This window comes from Aquarana catesbeiana, linkage group LG02, assembly GCF_042186555.1.
Source record: "Aquarana catesbeiana isolate 2022-GZ linkage group LG02, ASM4218655v1, whole genome shotgun sequence".
Classification (NCBI taxonomy): Eukaryota; Metazoa; Chordata; class Amphibia; order Anura; family Ranidae; genus Aquarana; species Aquarana catesbeiana.
The window spans coordinates 92,472,506-92,488,139 of NC_133325.1; the positions used below are offsets into that span (position 1 = coordinate 92,472,506).

Below are 15,634 nucleotides of genomic sequence, written 5' to 3' on the forward strand. Positions count from 1 at the left end.
TGAATTAATGAATTACAAGTACCGACATCAGCTGTTGGCTTGTACTTCTCAATGAACTACCACGGCGCTGTGGTTGCCATGCACAGCTGCTGCAGATTCTGCCTGTTCCAGTTTTGATAAACTCTCCTCTCAGTTTTGCAAGTGTGCATGCACAATTTTTAATTTTTTTATTTTATAGTGTTTGCATTATTAAAAACAAAAAGAAACCAAAAACCTTAGTTTTGCTTTAAAAAGGTTTCTTTAAAGAAAATACAGTGAAAAACAGTGACCAATTATTTTTACTACCATTTCCTTTTCCTTTGATGTGGATGGACGACCTGATGTTTTGGATCTTTTTTTAGTTCCTGAAAGAGTGTAAAACATTTCTGTTTAAAGTACAAAGCTTTTTACATATTCCCAAAAAAAAAAAAATAATAATAATAATAATAATAATAATAATAATAATAATAATAAAAAAAAAAATTAGTTAGTCCAAAGCTCTTTTCAGCCCTACTTCTCCTGTGGGTCACAGGAGTGCACTTAGTTCTATACTCCTGTGACCTATATTCAGCCAACAGTAGGTTAAAGCCCACCGTCGGCTGACGTCACTCAGCCAGTCCAGACTCTGGAGGGATCCGGACTGTAATATCGAAATCCACCCAGATGCCTGACCAGCAGCTGGCTTAGCATCTCAGCATGTGGCTAAAGAGACAAAGCCTGCTGCCCCCCACCCAACAGTCCAGAACTCTAGCAAGCCTTGGAGGGGCAGAGCAATTCACAGGGAGTACCAGAGTCAATAGTTAAAAAAAAACAAAAAAAAAAAAAAACAAAAAACAACACTGGTCTCGCAGGACCAACCAGTTCCCGATAAAAATCCCCCCCTCTCCACAGTCGACATTCAAAACAGATATAATGGTAGAACAGACAGTGCAGGAAATCAGTACAGGTACTAATTCTTACCCCACATATGGCAGTTCCCCCATTAGGATAGTCAAAAACACAATAGCATTAGTATCCTGGACGACAACTCAAATACCAACCAAAGAGGCATAGAGTAGGCCCACTATCCATCAGGGGACTAGTACCTCTATCCACACCACACCCAACCGGGCACCTATGTGAGACTAACCATTAGTCTCTGCCAAGAAAATCCAATATGTATGTAAATATGTGGCCTTAAAGAATGGGGTGTATAGTAATAATGCACAGACTGCTGCACTTGAAAACCCTGAATAGGTTAGAAAAATAAAAAAAGCGTGCAGTGCTTTCAAATGTGTTCCTGACTGCCCTCAGGATATGCATTTATCCACCACAAACAATAATGGCTAATTAACCAAAAAGATAATATGATAACCTATAAAAAACTGTATCAACCACCAGTGTGAAAAGCAGCCAAAAAAAAAAAAAACATCTCGTTTGGCTGTACTTCTATGGATCACAGGAGTGCAATCCATTTTGCACTCCTGTGACTCGTTTGCAGTAGAGAGTGGGCTGAAGTCACTGATCACTGAATCAGTGTGACGTATATCGCAGAAGGCGGGACATGGTTACTGCGGCCACCCGACCCAGGAAATTCAAACCCAGCTCTGTGATACAGCGGAAGATCGCCGCTCTGATCCAGGCACCGGGGAGGCTGCATTTTATAAAAATATAAATATTTTTTAAAAACTGTCATTTTCCGTACCAAGATTTCCATTTGGTGCACCCCTAGCGGTTTTACTAACACATGTCAAAATTGGGCTTAGGCGTTTCGATTGGTTTTACCCTTAGCCGTGAAGGGGTCAATTAAAATTTTTTTTACTTTTGTGTCGCTTTAAAACTAAATGCCATTTTCCCAACAAATGCATTACAAATTTCTGTTCTATGAAAAGTGCAATACAACTACTGTGAAAAGACATTTGTAGCTTCCATAAAATAAACACAATACATGCGTGTGATTTGATGGTGGGAAATTATTGGCATATTCCACAAAATGTAGTATATATCCAATTCACAGCTTTTAAATGTCTGTACAAAACTGAAAATAAAAACATACCTTTTGGAGCATCGCTGTCCTTGTTTGCTTCTTGAACATGTTTAGAACAATAGACACTATAAAAGAAAAAGAGCATTAAACATAGATCATTAGGGAAGAGGGAGATTCATACAACTTATGGTGGAGGTGCACCTGGGTGATTGGTGTATTCATTCACTCATATTGGATACATATCACAAGAGTTTCAGATATTTGATTATCTTTTTGGCACTTTAGAGAACAGGATGAATTGTTTCACTAAATAAGACTTTTTTTCATTATATTTCATTTTGAATGCTCAGCGTGGCAACTTTTAGTTTTTAGAACAGGATAAACCTAGAAGGAAGAATACATTATGCTGAAAATGGGTGCCCAGTCATATGAAGGAACCATTTGTATGTCTGCAAAAGCTTAAAATTAGATTTGAGAGCATTTTATCATCAATAGGCAATTGTAGGTTATATGGGCAATAAAAGGAAATTCCTACAGGCACTGATCGTCTGTGAAAACGGCATTCCCCACTTACTGATGATTGTTACCCTGCGTGTAAAGCTCGTCGTTGGGTTATCAGTCCAATGTATAGGCAAACATATTTGGACAATGAGGACATGGGTTGCCACACTTAAACAATAAAGATTTTTGCTTTACTAAAGACAACTTACCAAAAGGTATTTTCCCTACGCTTCGTGAATATGGGGGAGCGCTGCTGACTTCCATCATCCAATCACGTGCAAGCAAAAATACAGCTTTTTTTTATTGTCCCTGCATGTGATTGGATATTCTTTGCAAAGTGAATCTTCACCACATTCACTAAGCCAACCTTTTTCAACTAGGGCGCCTTGAGGTTTCTTCAGGGTAGCCTTGGAAAATGCCTACAAATGTATATACAAGCCAGCAGATGAATCAAGCCTGCCTTTTAGTTACAAAAAGCCACAGGTTTTAATTTAATCCTAATAACCAATGATGTCCCTCTCACTGGGGTGACAGGAGCTGACTGATGGAGAGAAATTGAGGGAGAAGAGAAACATTGGGATACTAGTGAGTACCAGTGTGCAAAAAGAGTACTTGCTTTGGAAGAATAAATCGCCTCCAATGTTGGATATCCTACGTGTGGATGTTGCTGCATTGTGTAAAACTATTAGAATTTTTTTTACATTTTAGAATGGAGTGCATCGGGATTGTGCATAGTTTTAAAGGGTGCCTTGACTGAAAAAAGGTTGAGAACAGGGTGGATTTGATTTAAAAATCGGGTCAAATTTAAAATTTATGATTTAACCCTTTCATGACTAAGCCTATTTTTGAAATTTGGTGTTTACAAGCTAAAATCCGTATTTTTTGCTAGAAAATTACTTAGAGTACCCAAACATTATATATATTTTTTTAGCAGAGAATCTAGAGAATAAAATGGCGATTGTTGCAATATTTTTTATCACACGGTATTTGTGCAGCGGTGTTTTAAATGCAAATTTTTGGAAAAGGGACACTTTCATGAATTTTAAAAAATCCAAACAGTAAAGTTACCCCAATTTTTTTGTATAATGTGAAAGATGATGTTACGCTGAGTAAATAGATACCAAACATGTCACCCTTTATAATTGCACGCACTCGTGGAATGGCGACAAACTACGGTACCTTTGAATTTCCATAGGCGACGCTTTAAAAATTTTTTATGGTTACCAGGTTTGAGTTAGAGGAGGTCTAGGGCTAGAATTATTGCTCTCGGTCTGACGATCGCGGCGATACCTCACATGTGTGATTTGAACACCGTTTACATATGCGTGCGCGACTTCCGTATGCGTTTTCTTCGCTGCGCGAGCTTGCGGGGACAGGGGCACTTTAAAAAAAAAAAAATTTTGTTTTTTTTATTTTATTTATTTTTTTACTTTATAAATTGTGTTTTAAAAATTTTTTTTTTTTACTTTTATTGCTGTCACAAGGAATGTAAACATCCCTTGTGACAGTAATAGGTGGTGACAGGTACTCTTTATGGAGGGATGGGGGGGGTCTAAAAGACCCCCCATCCCTCCTTTACACTTCAAAGTATTCAGATCGCCGAAAACGGCGATTCTGAATACTGTGTACTTTTTTAAATTCGGCGCCATTGGCAGCCGAGTAAACGGGAAGTGACGTCATGACGTCGCTTCCGCGTTTACAACGAGAAGGCTGGAACGAAGCCGCCCACAGCTTCGTTCCAGCCCGCCCCCAGCGGTACCCGATTGGATACCGGGCCTCCCCATCGCACGGGAGGCCCGGTAACAGCGGCGGGAGGGGGGGGGATGTCCCCTCCCGCTCCTCCGGTATAACAACCGAGCGGCTTTTAGCCGCATCGGTTGTTATACACGGGTAGCCGATCGCCCGCTGTAAACAACGGTACTGGGATGATGCCTGCAGCTGCGGGCATCATCCCGGTATAACCCCGGAAAGCCGAGTACGCATATGTGCGTACGGTCGGCGGGAAGGGGTTAAATCACTAGTAAAAAGGCTTGATTTAAATCAGTTTTTAAAGAGCAAATGTCATCTCTGTCCCGCAGGGTCTCCTCCTCGGACCCGCTGTTGACTCACCGACAGTTCCATTCACTTTAATGGGACGGTTGGTGATGCAGGAAGTGACACAACAAGGTGAGGGACGTGGCGGCAGCAGGTGAGTGGATGCCCCGCTAACAGGCACTGCCATGATGGATCAGAAATGACAGGTGTTCTTTAAATGTAAGAACTCATTCTTGCTGGTAGTTAGATACTTTAATATTTGCAAACAAACTGAAGGTTTCCCATTTAGCATAATAAGCGATTGGGTTAGTAAAACAGCGATATCAGAACGGATATAAATCATACCGTTTGTAGTGTACATATATTTGGAAAACAATGGGATAAAAAGGAATATTCCTGAACTTTGGTTTATCTCATGGTTACTGTGTGAAATTGTGTGAATGCATCAATGGAGTGCATGTTATCTCAGCTTGCATTCATTGAGCGAGTTTACCAAAAATGTAAATATTGCAGAATATACAGCCTCATGCTGCAGAACTAAGCTCCATTTCATGCTGAATAAATGAAATTATGTATCTTAAATAGAAAACTATCGTTAAAATGCTTTTGGAGTAAAAATCTATTTAAAATAAATTTGATAAAAATAAAACAAACAATTGATTTATATCCACCCAGGGTTGAGAAACACTGCACTAAGCTAAGGCAAAACTCCTTTGCAAAGTACAAATTCTCTTGCAAGGTGAACACTTTGCCTTTAGTAAATCAACCTCACTCTCCGTATTGAAGCCCAAAGAGCTCTTCTGTAAAAGCAGCTTTTATTGCTAAATTGCAGGTTTTAGAACAGAATAAATGAAAAAAAAAAAAGTCAGCCTCAATCGTGAGCTGCAGATGAGTACAGGGCATCTTGTCTACGACACATCTGAACATGGATCCCCACACCCACTATGTATCAATGCCGAGAATAGTGCCACACTCTGCATCATCCAGGACCTACCACCACCAGCAGAAGACCGAGGAGGAAGACAACGCAGCAGTGAGAGTTCAGATAAAAAGGTAACAAATTTAAAAAAAAAAAAAAAAACTGCACAAAACACCACTGGGGACCTTGCAGGGCCACTATGGGTGAAGGGCACCAGAGTTGATATCTGCAGATAACAGCATCTGTGACTGATCTCAGAGAGAAAAGTAACATGTACTATTACTGTATGTCACAGCTAAAAAAATGTCGTAGAGATTTTAGGGCTGGTAGGAACATCTCACCAACCGAAAAATAAAAGATCACCCCACTTTCATGGTGATATTAAGATTTGTTAAATCCACTACAACACAGCTAGATGACAATTTCAACAGTTAACTTGCAGCCATTTTATTTCTAGTTTTGTTGCTATCTGTGTCCCCTGTGGAGAGATTCCCCATCACTTCCTGTCCTAGTATCACCCAGTCGCTCAGACAGGAAGGAAGGTAAAATATCCCTCATAGAGATCTAGGGATTTCCTGTCATAGCGATTCACATTACCCCTTTTTATTGTTCTGGAGTTATTGGCAGCAATAAAGACAGAAGTTTGTCTCTTTTTTGGCTGGAGTTGTCTTTTATGTGCCAACTAAACTATCTATACAGTTAGTGAGAGTTTAGAGAACAAATCTAATTTGTCCATTAGAACGGTAATATAGTGTATAGTGCTGTTATATACATTTTCTTCCTTTATTTATTGTGCACAGAGCCAAAACAAAAACGAAAAGGTTTAAAAAAAAAAAAAAAAAAAAAAATTCAGGGAACAGACGTTGATTGACAGCAGCAGGAGCTAATGGTGCCGCAGCTGTCTCACTCAATCAGAAGGGAGAGTCCCGGATGGCCAAGGCAGTCGTGCACATTACTGGACAGAGATGAGGCACATGTAAGTATTGGGGAGGCTGAGATAGAATCTATTAAGAGAACAAATCTTCATAACCACTTTAACATCGCTCCTGTCCAAGGAATACTACTGCTTTGAGCAGCATTTTCAGCCTAGGACAGGGAGTATTTTAGACTACAAAACACCTCCCTCAAATTGATACAGGGAGCTGCAGCTCGGGTGACCACACAGCAAGCCACTTGCTCTGGGGGGCACTCAACAGGAGGGAGGGGCCAGGAGCACCGAAGAGGGATCAGAGGAGGAGGATTGGGGCTGCTCTGTGCAAAACCACTGCACAGAGCAGGTAAGTATAACATGTTTAAAATAAAAATAAAAAAAAAAAAAAAAAAAAAAAAAAAAAAAAAAAACCCCCCCACACAAACACTACACTTTAATATCATGTTAACCATTTTCCAACCGTATAAATTACATAAACTGTGGCAAGGCGGCTCTCCTGCGCAGGAACACATACCTAGTGCGAGATCCCGCACTTCTGGGTCTGGGGCGTGCAAGCCGCCACCGGCCGACTCCCTGTGATTATACACAGCGGGAACTGATTGGTGGGTATTGGTGGTCTCGATGTCGGCCGACACCCGCTGATGCTTCGGTACACAGGCAGAACGGTAGTCTGCCTATAAAACAAGGCTGATTGTCGTTCTGTCAGTACAGAAGGCATTGATCCTGTAAAGCAGGAACACTGATCCATGTCTTCCACTAGTAAAAGCACCTTCCCCACTACACTGAAACACAGGCTAGGCGCACAATTAACTCTTTGAACATGTAGCACAATACATATTGGCCTAAATTTATGAAGAGGTTTGATTTTTTTCATTGAATATTTTTTTTTTCAAAATTGTTTGTTTATAGCGCAAAAAAAAAAAAAAAAAAAAAAAAAAAAAAAACCCACACACACACACACACACACACACACACACACACACCACAGGAGGTGATCAAATACCACCAAAAGAAAGCCGTGTGTGCGTGGGGGAACGGGACATAAAATTTTATTTGGGTACATTGTCACATGACAGCGCAATTGTAAGTTAAATAATGCAGTGCTAGATCGCAAAAAAATCGTAAATCTTCCGAAGGTCAAGTGGCAGGATTTTTGGTAAAAAACAAAAAAAAAAAAAAAAAAAAAAAAACGCACAACAAAAAAAAAAAAAAAATTCAGCTACCACATCCAAGACCACTAAGCTACATTGTTATTTTTTTAATTGGGTTTAAATACACTTTAACCACTTCAATACAAGGCACTTATACACCTTCCTGCCCAGACTAATTTTCAGCATTCAGCTCTGTCGCACTTTGAATGACAATTGCTCGGTCATGCTACACTGTACCCAAACTAAATTTTTATCATTTTGTTGCCACAAATAGAGCTTTCTTTTGGTGGTATTTGATCACCTCTGGGATTTTTATTTTCTGCTAAACAAATAAAAAAAAAAAAGTTGTTTTTGTTCCAAAACTTTGTAAATAAGTACGTTTTCTCCTTTACTGATGGGGCTGCACTGACAAGGCGGCACCAATATGCGGCACGGATGTACATTAATGGATGCCAATCAGTGCCAAACAACGCCTGCCAATCAGTGATGCCCATTGTGGCCACTGATTGGCATACCTGGTGGTGACTAGTGGTGGGCATCCATGACAGACGCGAGTGAGGAAAAGCCGATCAACGGCTCTTCCGGTTTACATCGTGATCAGCCATGATTGGACACTGTCAGAGACTCTTTACCTAGATCGGGGTTGCAGTGTGTCAAACTGACACACCGCAACAATGATCGCCACGATGCGCGCCCCCGGGGGCGTGCAGCGGCTTGATATGCTGGCAAAATCATATGATGTCCGGTCAGGATATCGCAACCACTTTGCCAACGTCATATTGCTATATGGCGGGCGGCAAGTGGTTAACTATAAACATTTCCTGGAAAAAGTCTAGCTTGGCCCTGGCACTTTTTAATTGCATAGGAGGTGCCCCATTGTACCTTTTAACCAATAGGGATTTTCGGCAGAAAAGGGCTCCTTTCACATGGAGCAGAGTCTGCTCCGATCAGCAGAGGATCTGTGAGCAGATCCCATGCTGACTGGAGCTAAAACAGGACAGATGTCACATCCATGCCTATTCTGTTTCTGCCAGAGGACACCTGTTAGCTCTTTGGGCAGCCAGGTGTAAATGGACTTCGCTGTCCGTTAACAGCTGACTATCTCCGATCAAGTCTATAGACCTCCTCCTGATCAGGTCCAGCTGAAAAACAGATAGGCGGACCTGACTGGAGTGCCTGTGTGAAAGCCATCCATACATGGGTCGAATGGAAAAAAAATTATTTTCCTTTCGGAAATCGTAACTAGCAATTTCCATTCAAATTTCGCACCATTAGTGGGCCGCAGCAATGGCCAACTTTATGTGCGGCCATCGAATTTGAGCGATCGGGCATGTTGGAGATTTTTTGATAAACTAAACCAATTTCTAATCAATGATGGGAGAATCGTGCGAGAAATCTAATTGAGAAAGAAATGCGCATGGGCTGTGACATGGAAAGAAAAGAAGATTCCCGGCCATGAAAATTCTTTTCTGTAGCAACATGAGGTGAAATTGAAGGCTTGATTGGTTGAATTTGGAAATCAATGGTGGCACCATAGAAAATCACAAAAAAAAAAAAGACAACATTTCTTATTTTAGAAAGAAAATTTGTTTGGAATTTGACCCATGTATGGCCTGCATAAGACTAACAAGTAAAGTCAAGATTTGCATATTATTTCAGTTGCCTTCATCCCTGGATCTAACAATCATTTTCAATACAGCGTTTACTAAAGCTAACCTCTGCCAATTTTTTTATTTTTTTTATCATAATGATCAGGATAAATTGGTCAGCTTTGTGATGAGCTTACTTTAACCTCGACATTTCCATAACATATGAACAGCTCTGCCTAGGTGAGGTTTCCAAACAGTAAAGAATACACAATATAAATGTAACTTACTGATACTGTTCGTTGTCAGTAATGCCTTGGTCTTTTTCCACACATTCATAATGGTAAGTTTTCTGACATCTTTTTACTTCACAACCAATAGTAGCTCCGTGTTGTTTACAGTATGAACATTTCTGCAGGTAAAAAAAATAATTGCTATTAAAATCTCCCATTGGAGCTGCAATAAAATAAGAAAAAAAAAAGGGGGAAGAAGAAAGGAGGATATGAGTTTGAGCAAATCACCATGATGAAGTCTCACAGGGGAAGAAATTAAACTGGCAACATCACAGTGCTAACAGGTGCAACATGGTGGAAAGATACTATATTCTGTTACTAAAACTAGACTGCAGCAGGGAATGGGAACCATAATATTAGAACTGGAGTATTTAGTGAGAGTCTGGGCAGCTTGTGCCCTCCCAATACAGAGAGTTGTAACTTATTTTGGGCCACTCATGGAAAAAAAAAACTGTGGTGGGGCAGATGAAAAATGGGGTACAGTGGTGGGGCAGATGTGCAGGGGGAATGGTGATCTGAAGTGTGACGGTGCATGAATTGGGGCTGATCTGAGGCATGAGAGTGCAGAATGTTAATTTCTCACTATTAAAGTAGTTTACAGCATTTACTTTATAAAAAAAATCCTTTTCGTGACTGAGTGTGTGAAGTTGACATTTTTTTTTATATAAAATCGGCACGCTCAATTTCTTTGAAAACATTTTTCAGCACACTGTACTCAAAAGTTTGCCTACCCCTGCTATAGCCAAACAGGAAGTGAGAGGAAATCCCTGCAAAATAAGGGAATTCCTTGGGGACCCCCAGGTCACCAGAACTAGTGTTCCCATTGGGAGATTTCCCCTCTATTACTTTTCTATGATAATGGTAAACAGGACAAATAGAGAGGTTGAATATCCCTAATGAGGGCACAGACAGCAATACAAACTGACAGGAGGATAGAGAGATGTCATACCAGTGATTTTCCTCTTTTAATCTCTGCTAGCACAGACGAAATAACAAATTTTGGATCATCCTCGGAGTCCGTTGTAAACACAAGTGGTGAGAAAATCTGAAACGAATAAACAAACACATTGAAGAAATTATTTTTTTTTTTATATATAAAAGACATTAACAAAGCAAGCCAAAACATTTGGAACTGGAATCGTTTTGCTTTAATCACTTAAGGACCAAGCCTATTTTTCAACTGAGTACCAACCACTCTTTACAAAATCTACAGTCCTCCCAGAATGTTGGGGAAGCCACTTTGAACCCGGTACACTCCTCTGCAAATTTTGGCTTTGAGAATACTTGATTTGATTGTAGCCGTATTAGTGCAATTGTGACAGAGAAAATTGAGTACTGTCCATGATACTTTTTTTATTTGCACTAACATACAATTTTTCAGGACAAGCTTTCGGGGTATGTCCCCTTCTTCAAGGTGGCTGTGAGAAATAGTTTGCCCTCTTTGGGACAAAGTCAGGAACATTGTCCTACACATTACCAAAGGTAGAAGACCTTGGAAACAGTCCAGCCAGCTATTTTCTGCATTTAAACGACCTACCAAATAAAAAAAAAAAAAAAAAAAAACCAAAAACAAAACAAACAAACAAAAACAACAAAAAACACACACGCTACAAATCCCCAACACCAGCTCACCAACTAAAAGGAGCTAAAGTCTGCATTCCTGCCCTCTCTAAACCACCTACTCAATGACACTGAGGACTTGGTAAATTTTATCAAGGGGTTGCGGCACTGGATAGGTTGAGAACCACTGGGCTAAAGTAACCGTAACAGGAGTGGGAGCAGGTACCTGTCAAATAGGGTACCCGTCCCCTCCTCCTGAAAAGCTCAGTTTCACAAACAGGAGGCGGGGAGCAGGCCTTAAAGTGATAAAGTATATATTTTTTTAGTTAAAAATAACAAAATGTTATTCTTACCTGCTTTGTGCAGTAGATTTGCACAGAGCAACCCAAATCCTCCCTTTCTCAGGTCCCTCTTGGGTGCTCCAAGCAGCTTGCTATGGGGTACCGGAGCCGAGCATTCGTCGTCCATAGACACGAATGCCGGATTCGGCCCCGGCCACTGCATTATTGGATTTGATTGACAGCAGTGGGAGCCAACTGCTGTGCTGCTATCAATCTATCCAATCAAGAGGCGGGACCCCATGCAGAGAGGGACAGCGCGTCTCCGCCAAACGAAATACAGGGCTCAGGTAAGTAAAACAGGGGGGGGGCCCCTAGGAGGCCGGTGACTGCCAGAAGTTTTTTCACCTTACCGCATTGGATGCATTAAGGTGAAAAAACACAAGGGTTTACAAACCCTTTAAGCAGCCAGGTGAGAGTGGCTGGCCTCTAAAGCTGAACACATGGAAAGGCAAGCTGACAGACAAACATTACTGCATAACCATGACATGCACGACACGCCTTCAGGATCAAAAGTGTCACAGATGTTTTATGAATTTGGTGCAATACATTACCAAGAGGAATTAACCTCTTAAGGCTGGCACCTCCCAGCCCTTTAGAGGTTTATGACACCGGGATGCGGGGAAGGGCTTAAGAGCACAAGATCCCCCCCCCCCCCGTGATTGGCTGTCAAGTGATCCGAAAACTCACGATCGGTAACTGTGCCAGGAGCGTGCACTGCACACGCTCTCAGCACAACTGTATGCACTGCAATTTATGCAAATATGTGGACCCTCAGCGTCAAGAGGCCGCATATTTGTGCGCACCCGGTGTTCCGTCAGATTAAGCGACCCATCAGAAGTGGAACGGAAGTGACGTTACCAGCAAAAATTGCTTACTGCGCATGCATTTCATTTCCAAATTCGGAAAGGTTTCTTCACAGTTAGAGCTGTGAAAATGTGGAATAGACTCCCTCCAGGAGGTGGTTATGGCCAGCTCAGTAGATTGCTTTAACCACTTCGCATCCAGGCCAATTCTGACACTTCGCTCCTACATGTCAAAAATCATTTCTTTGCTATAAAATTACATAGAACCCCCAAACATTATATATGTTTTTTTTAGCAGAGACCCTAGAGAATACAATGGCGGTCATGGCAACTTTTTATCTTGCACGGTATTTGCGCAGCAATTTTTCAAACGCGTTTTTTGTTTTAAAAAAAAAACAGTTTCATGCTTTAAAAAAAAAAAAAAAAAAAAAACAGCAAAGTTAGCCAAATTTTTTTGTATAGTGTGAAAGATGAAGTTACGCTGAGTAAATAGATACCTAACATGTCACGCTTCAAAATTGCACACACTCGTGGAATGGCGACAAACTTTGGTACTTAAAAATCCCCATAGGCGACGCTTTAAAATTTTTTACTGGTTACATGTTTTGAGTTACAGAGGAGGTCTAGGGCCAAAATTATTGCTCTCGCTGATACCTCACGTGTGGTTTGAACACCGTTTTCATGTGTGGGCGGGACTTACGTATGCGTTCGCTTCTGCGTGCGAGCTCACGGGGACAGGGGCGCTTTAAAATTTTTTTTTTTTTTTTTTATTGTTAATTTTACTTAAAATTTTTTATTTTGACACTTTTAAAAAAAAAAAAATTTTTTTGATAACTTTTATTCCTATTAAAAGGAATGTAAACATCCCTTGTAATAGGAATATGACACGATCAGTCCTCTTTATAGTGAGATATGGGGGTCAATAAGACCCCACATCTCACCTCTAGGCTGGGAAGCCTAAAATAAAAAAATAAATAAATAAATAAATAAATCACCGCTTCCCAGCCGAAGCGGCACCGTTTTTTTTAATGCAGAGGCCGGGCGTGACGTCATAACATTGCGCCCGGCCTCCGAACGATCATAGAGACTCCGGCGACCATCTGGTCCGCCAGAAATCTCTGATCTACATCCGGCGCCAGCGGATCCGCTATCTGACTCACTGATCGCTGAGGTGAGTCGGTAGAAGCACCGGAGGGCGGCGGGGGACGTCCCCTTTCGCCGCCCGTAAGAACGATCAAGCGGCGGAACAGCCGCTATGATCGTTCTTATGGTGTACGGAATCGCCGGCTGAAAATGCCCGTTATGCGTTCCAATAGGTTTTCTATTCTGACAGAACACGAAGGCGGCAGCGGACGTCTTGTTACACCCAGGCAAGTCAGTCTTGTTTTAGCAGTGAAGTCAGCTTACACAGTGGAATACAGTTATGTAAATCTATGATACTGTTCTCATGTTAAATTTGAAAACCAGCGGCAAGGCTGCAGTCAGAAAGTGGCGATGGCCGTCTTGGTACACCCCGCACTACTCACCGCCAAACTGATAGTCATAAGGGGCCCAACGACATTTTTTGACACCTTCAGGTTGGTCGCGTTAATATAGTGTATTTCAGTATATGCAAGTTCAGTTTACTGCTAAAATAAGTGTAACATCCAAGACTTGCCTGGGTGTAACAAGATGTCCGCTGCCGCCTTTGTGTTCTCTCAGATTAGGAAACCAGGAAGTGCCCCGAATGGAAATTTTGGTGCCGAAACCGAAAATGCAGGATTTTTTTGGTAAAAAAAAAAAAAAAAAAAAAAAAGGGGGGGGGGGGGCACAAAAATCACACCTCCCAGTTCAAATGCATTGAAAACGCAGCAAGAATGCATCATTAATGCACCCGTTACATTTTTGAGTCACATGACCTATGGAAAACACACCATAAGCACAGTAGAGCATGGTAAAAAAACAAAAAAAACAAATTCGCTGTAAAAACACCATAAAATAGCATGCATTTATCAGTGCCATTTTATCGGTCGAATGCTGATATGCACCGAAATTTCAGCCGAAAATGGTGTTGTCTATTGGAAACCTACCTTCCATTACCAAATCTGACAGAACACCAGCACCAAGGGGTTAAGGCTGGGTTCACATAGAATTGGATGTGGGTTTCCACACAGAAGAGTGTGACCGGTGTTCTATCGAATAGTGCCCTCTGTCGAAAATTGGCCACTCCGGGCTGCACATGCACAGTACGGAACAGCCGATTTCCCGATCAGCCGTTGTGGCGCCGTGAAGACGCATGCGCAGATCGTAGGAGGCACTATCCGACACTCCGATGAGCGGCGAGGGAGAAATGACCTGCAAAGCGCCGAGGGACAATGCTATTCTCCGATTCCGCCTTGTGTTTGCGGGGCAGGTTCAGTGTATTGAAAGGCGGGTTATTTAGTGTCGTTGGCCCGGATTCAGTGTTTTGCAGAGGGCGCGTTTCCCTTTGCAGATCATTTCTTTCCTCGCCGCTCAGAGTGTCGGATAGTGCCTCCTACAATCTGCACATGCGTCTTCACACCGTCACAACAACCGATCGGGAAATCAGCTGTTGTGCTATTCTGTACGGCATATGTGCAGCCCAGAGTGGGGGGGGACATTTTGCAACAGAGGACACTATTTGATAGAACATCGACTGTCAATGGAGTTCACAGAGCTCCAGGGCAGCAGTGGTCCGCGTTTAAAAAGGGTCCTGTGCGTCTTCTGGTCAGATTCAGGTGCAAATTCAGGCAAAAACTCAGACCGGATACACACCTGAAAATCGGTGAACAGGGACACACCAGACCCCATGCTTTGACACACCAGACCCCATGCTGTGAGCTGCTGCAGCATGTATGTGTGTGTGTGTGTGAATGGAGCAGAACTACTAAAAAAAGCAAAGCAACAGCTTTTATTGAATTCCCTCCAAAAAAGGCATTTGCCCGGATTGCAATGATCCACATACAAAGCAATCATTATTGTAACCCTGAATGTACTAAACATTACTGGTGTATATAAATAGGAGGCTGTGTGTGTTACACAATGTGATTACACTGGCAGCTATAACATGCATAAGACAGAGAAGTGAGGGCAGTGCAGAGACGGGAACAATGGCAGCCATAGAGAATATTAGGAGCACGAAAAAGTTACTTACCAGACAATTATAGTGAGCGAGGATAGTCTTATCACTTGTATTCTGCAGACCTCCCAGCTCTCCTCCACCTGTCTGCCCACAGAAAGCACACACCTTGTCACTAGATTTCACCATGATGAGAATACAGCAAGAATAACACCACGCACAGCACTGAGCACGGCTTCTTCTGGCGCCAACCGGAAGTTCCCGCCCCCTTTACTTTCAGTTTCGTTCCAGATTTAAAATATGCGATAACGACTTCCCTGTGTTCCCTCAGGCTGTGAGGAGGCTTATCTAATAATGTGCCCGTCCAGGTGTGATGATGCAGCAGAAACACTCAATTTTCTGGGGTCACTTTTGCAGGCAGACCTGTTCAGAAGCTGCATAAAAGTGGGCAGGCAGAAGTAAACAAACGTGTGTCCTTTCACATCCAGAAA

The 15,634-nt window shown here is 41.9% G+C and overlaps 1 protein-coding gene across 1 annotated transcript in view; it reads right to left on the reverse strand.

Moving 5' to 3' along the window:
• The window catches only part of LOC141127051 (uncharacterized), a gene marked incomplete in the record, with an annotated part of 42,694 nt that extends 27,269 nt beyond the window's left edge, over positions 1-15,425 (reverse strand). Inside the window, 5 exon segments of the mRNA XM_073613187.1 lie at positions 286-344; positions 2,015-2,070; positions 9,358-9,479; positions 10,310-10,405; positions 15,219-15,425. Of these exon segments, the coding sequence (XP_073469288.1) occupies positions 286-344; positions 2,015-2,070; positions 9,358-9,479; positions 10,310-10,405; positions 15,219-15,332 (447 nt within the window).
• Between the last annotated feature and the right edge of the window lie 209 nt (positions 15,426-15,634).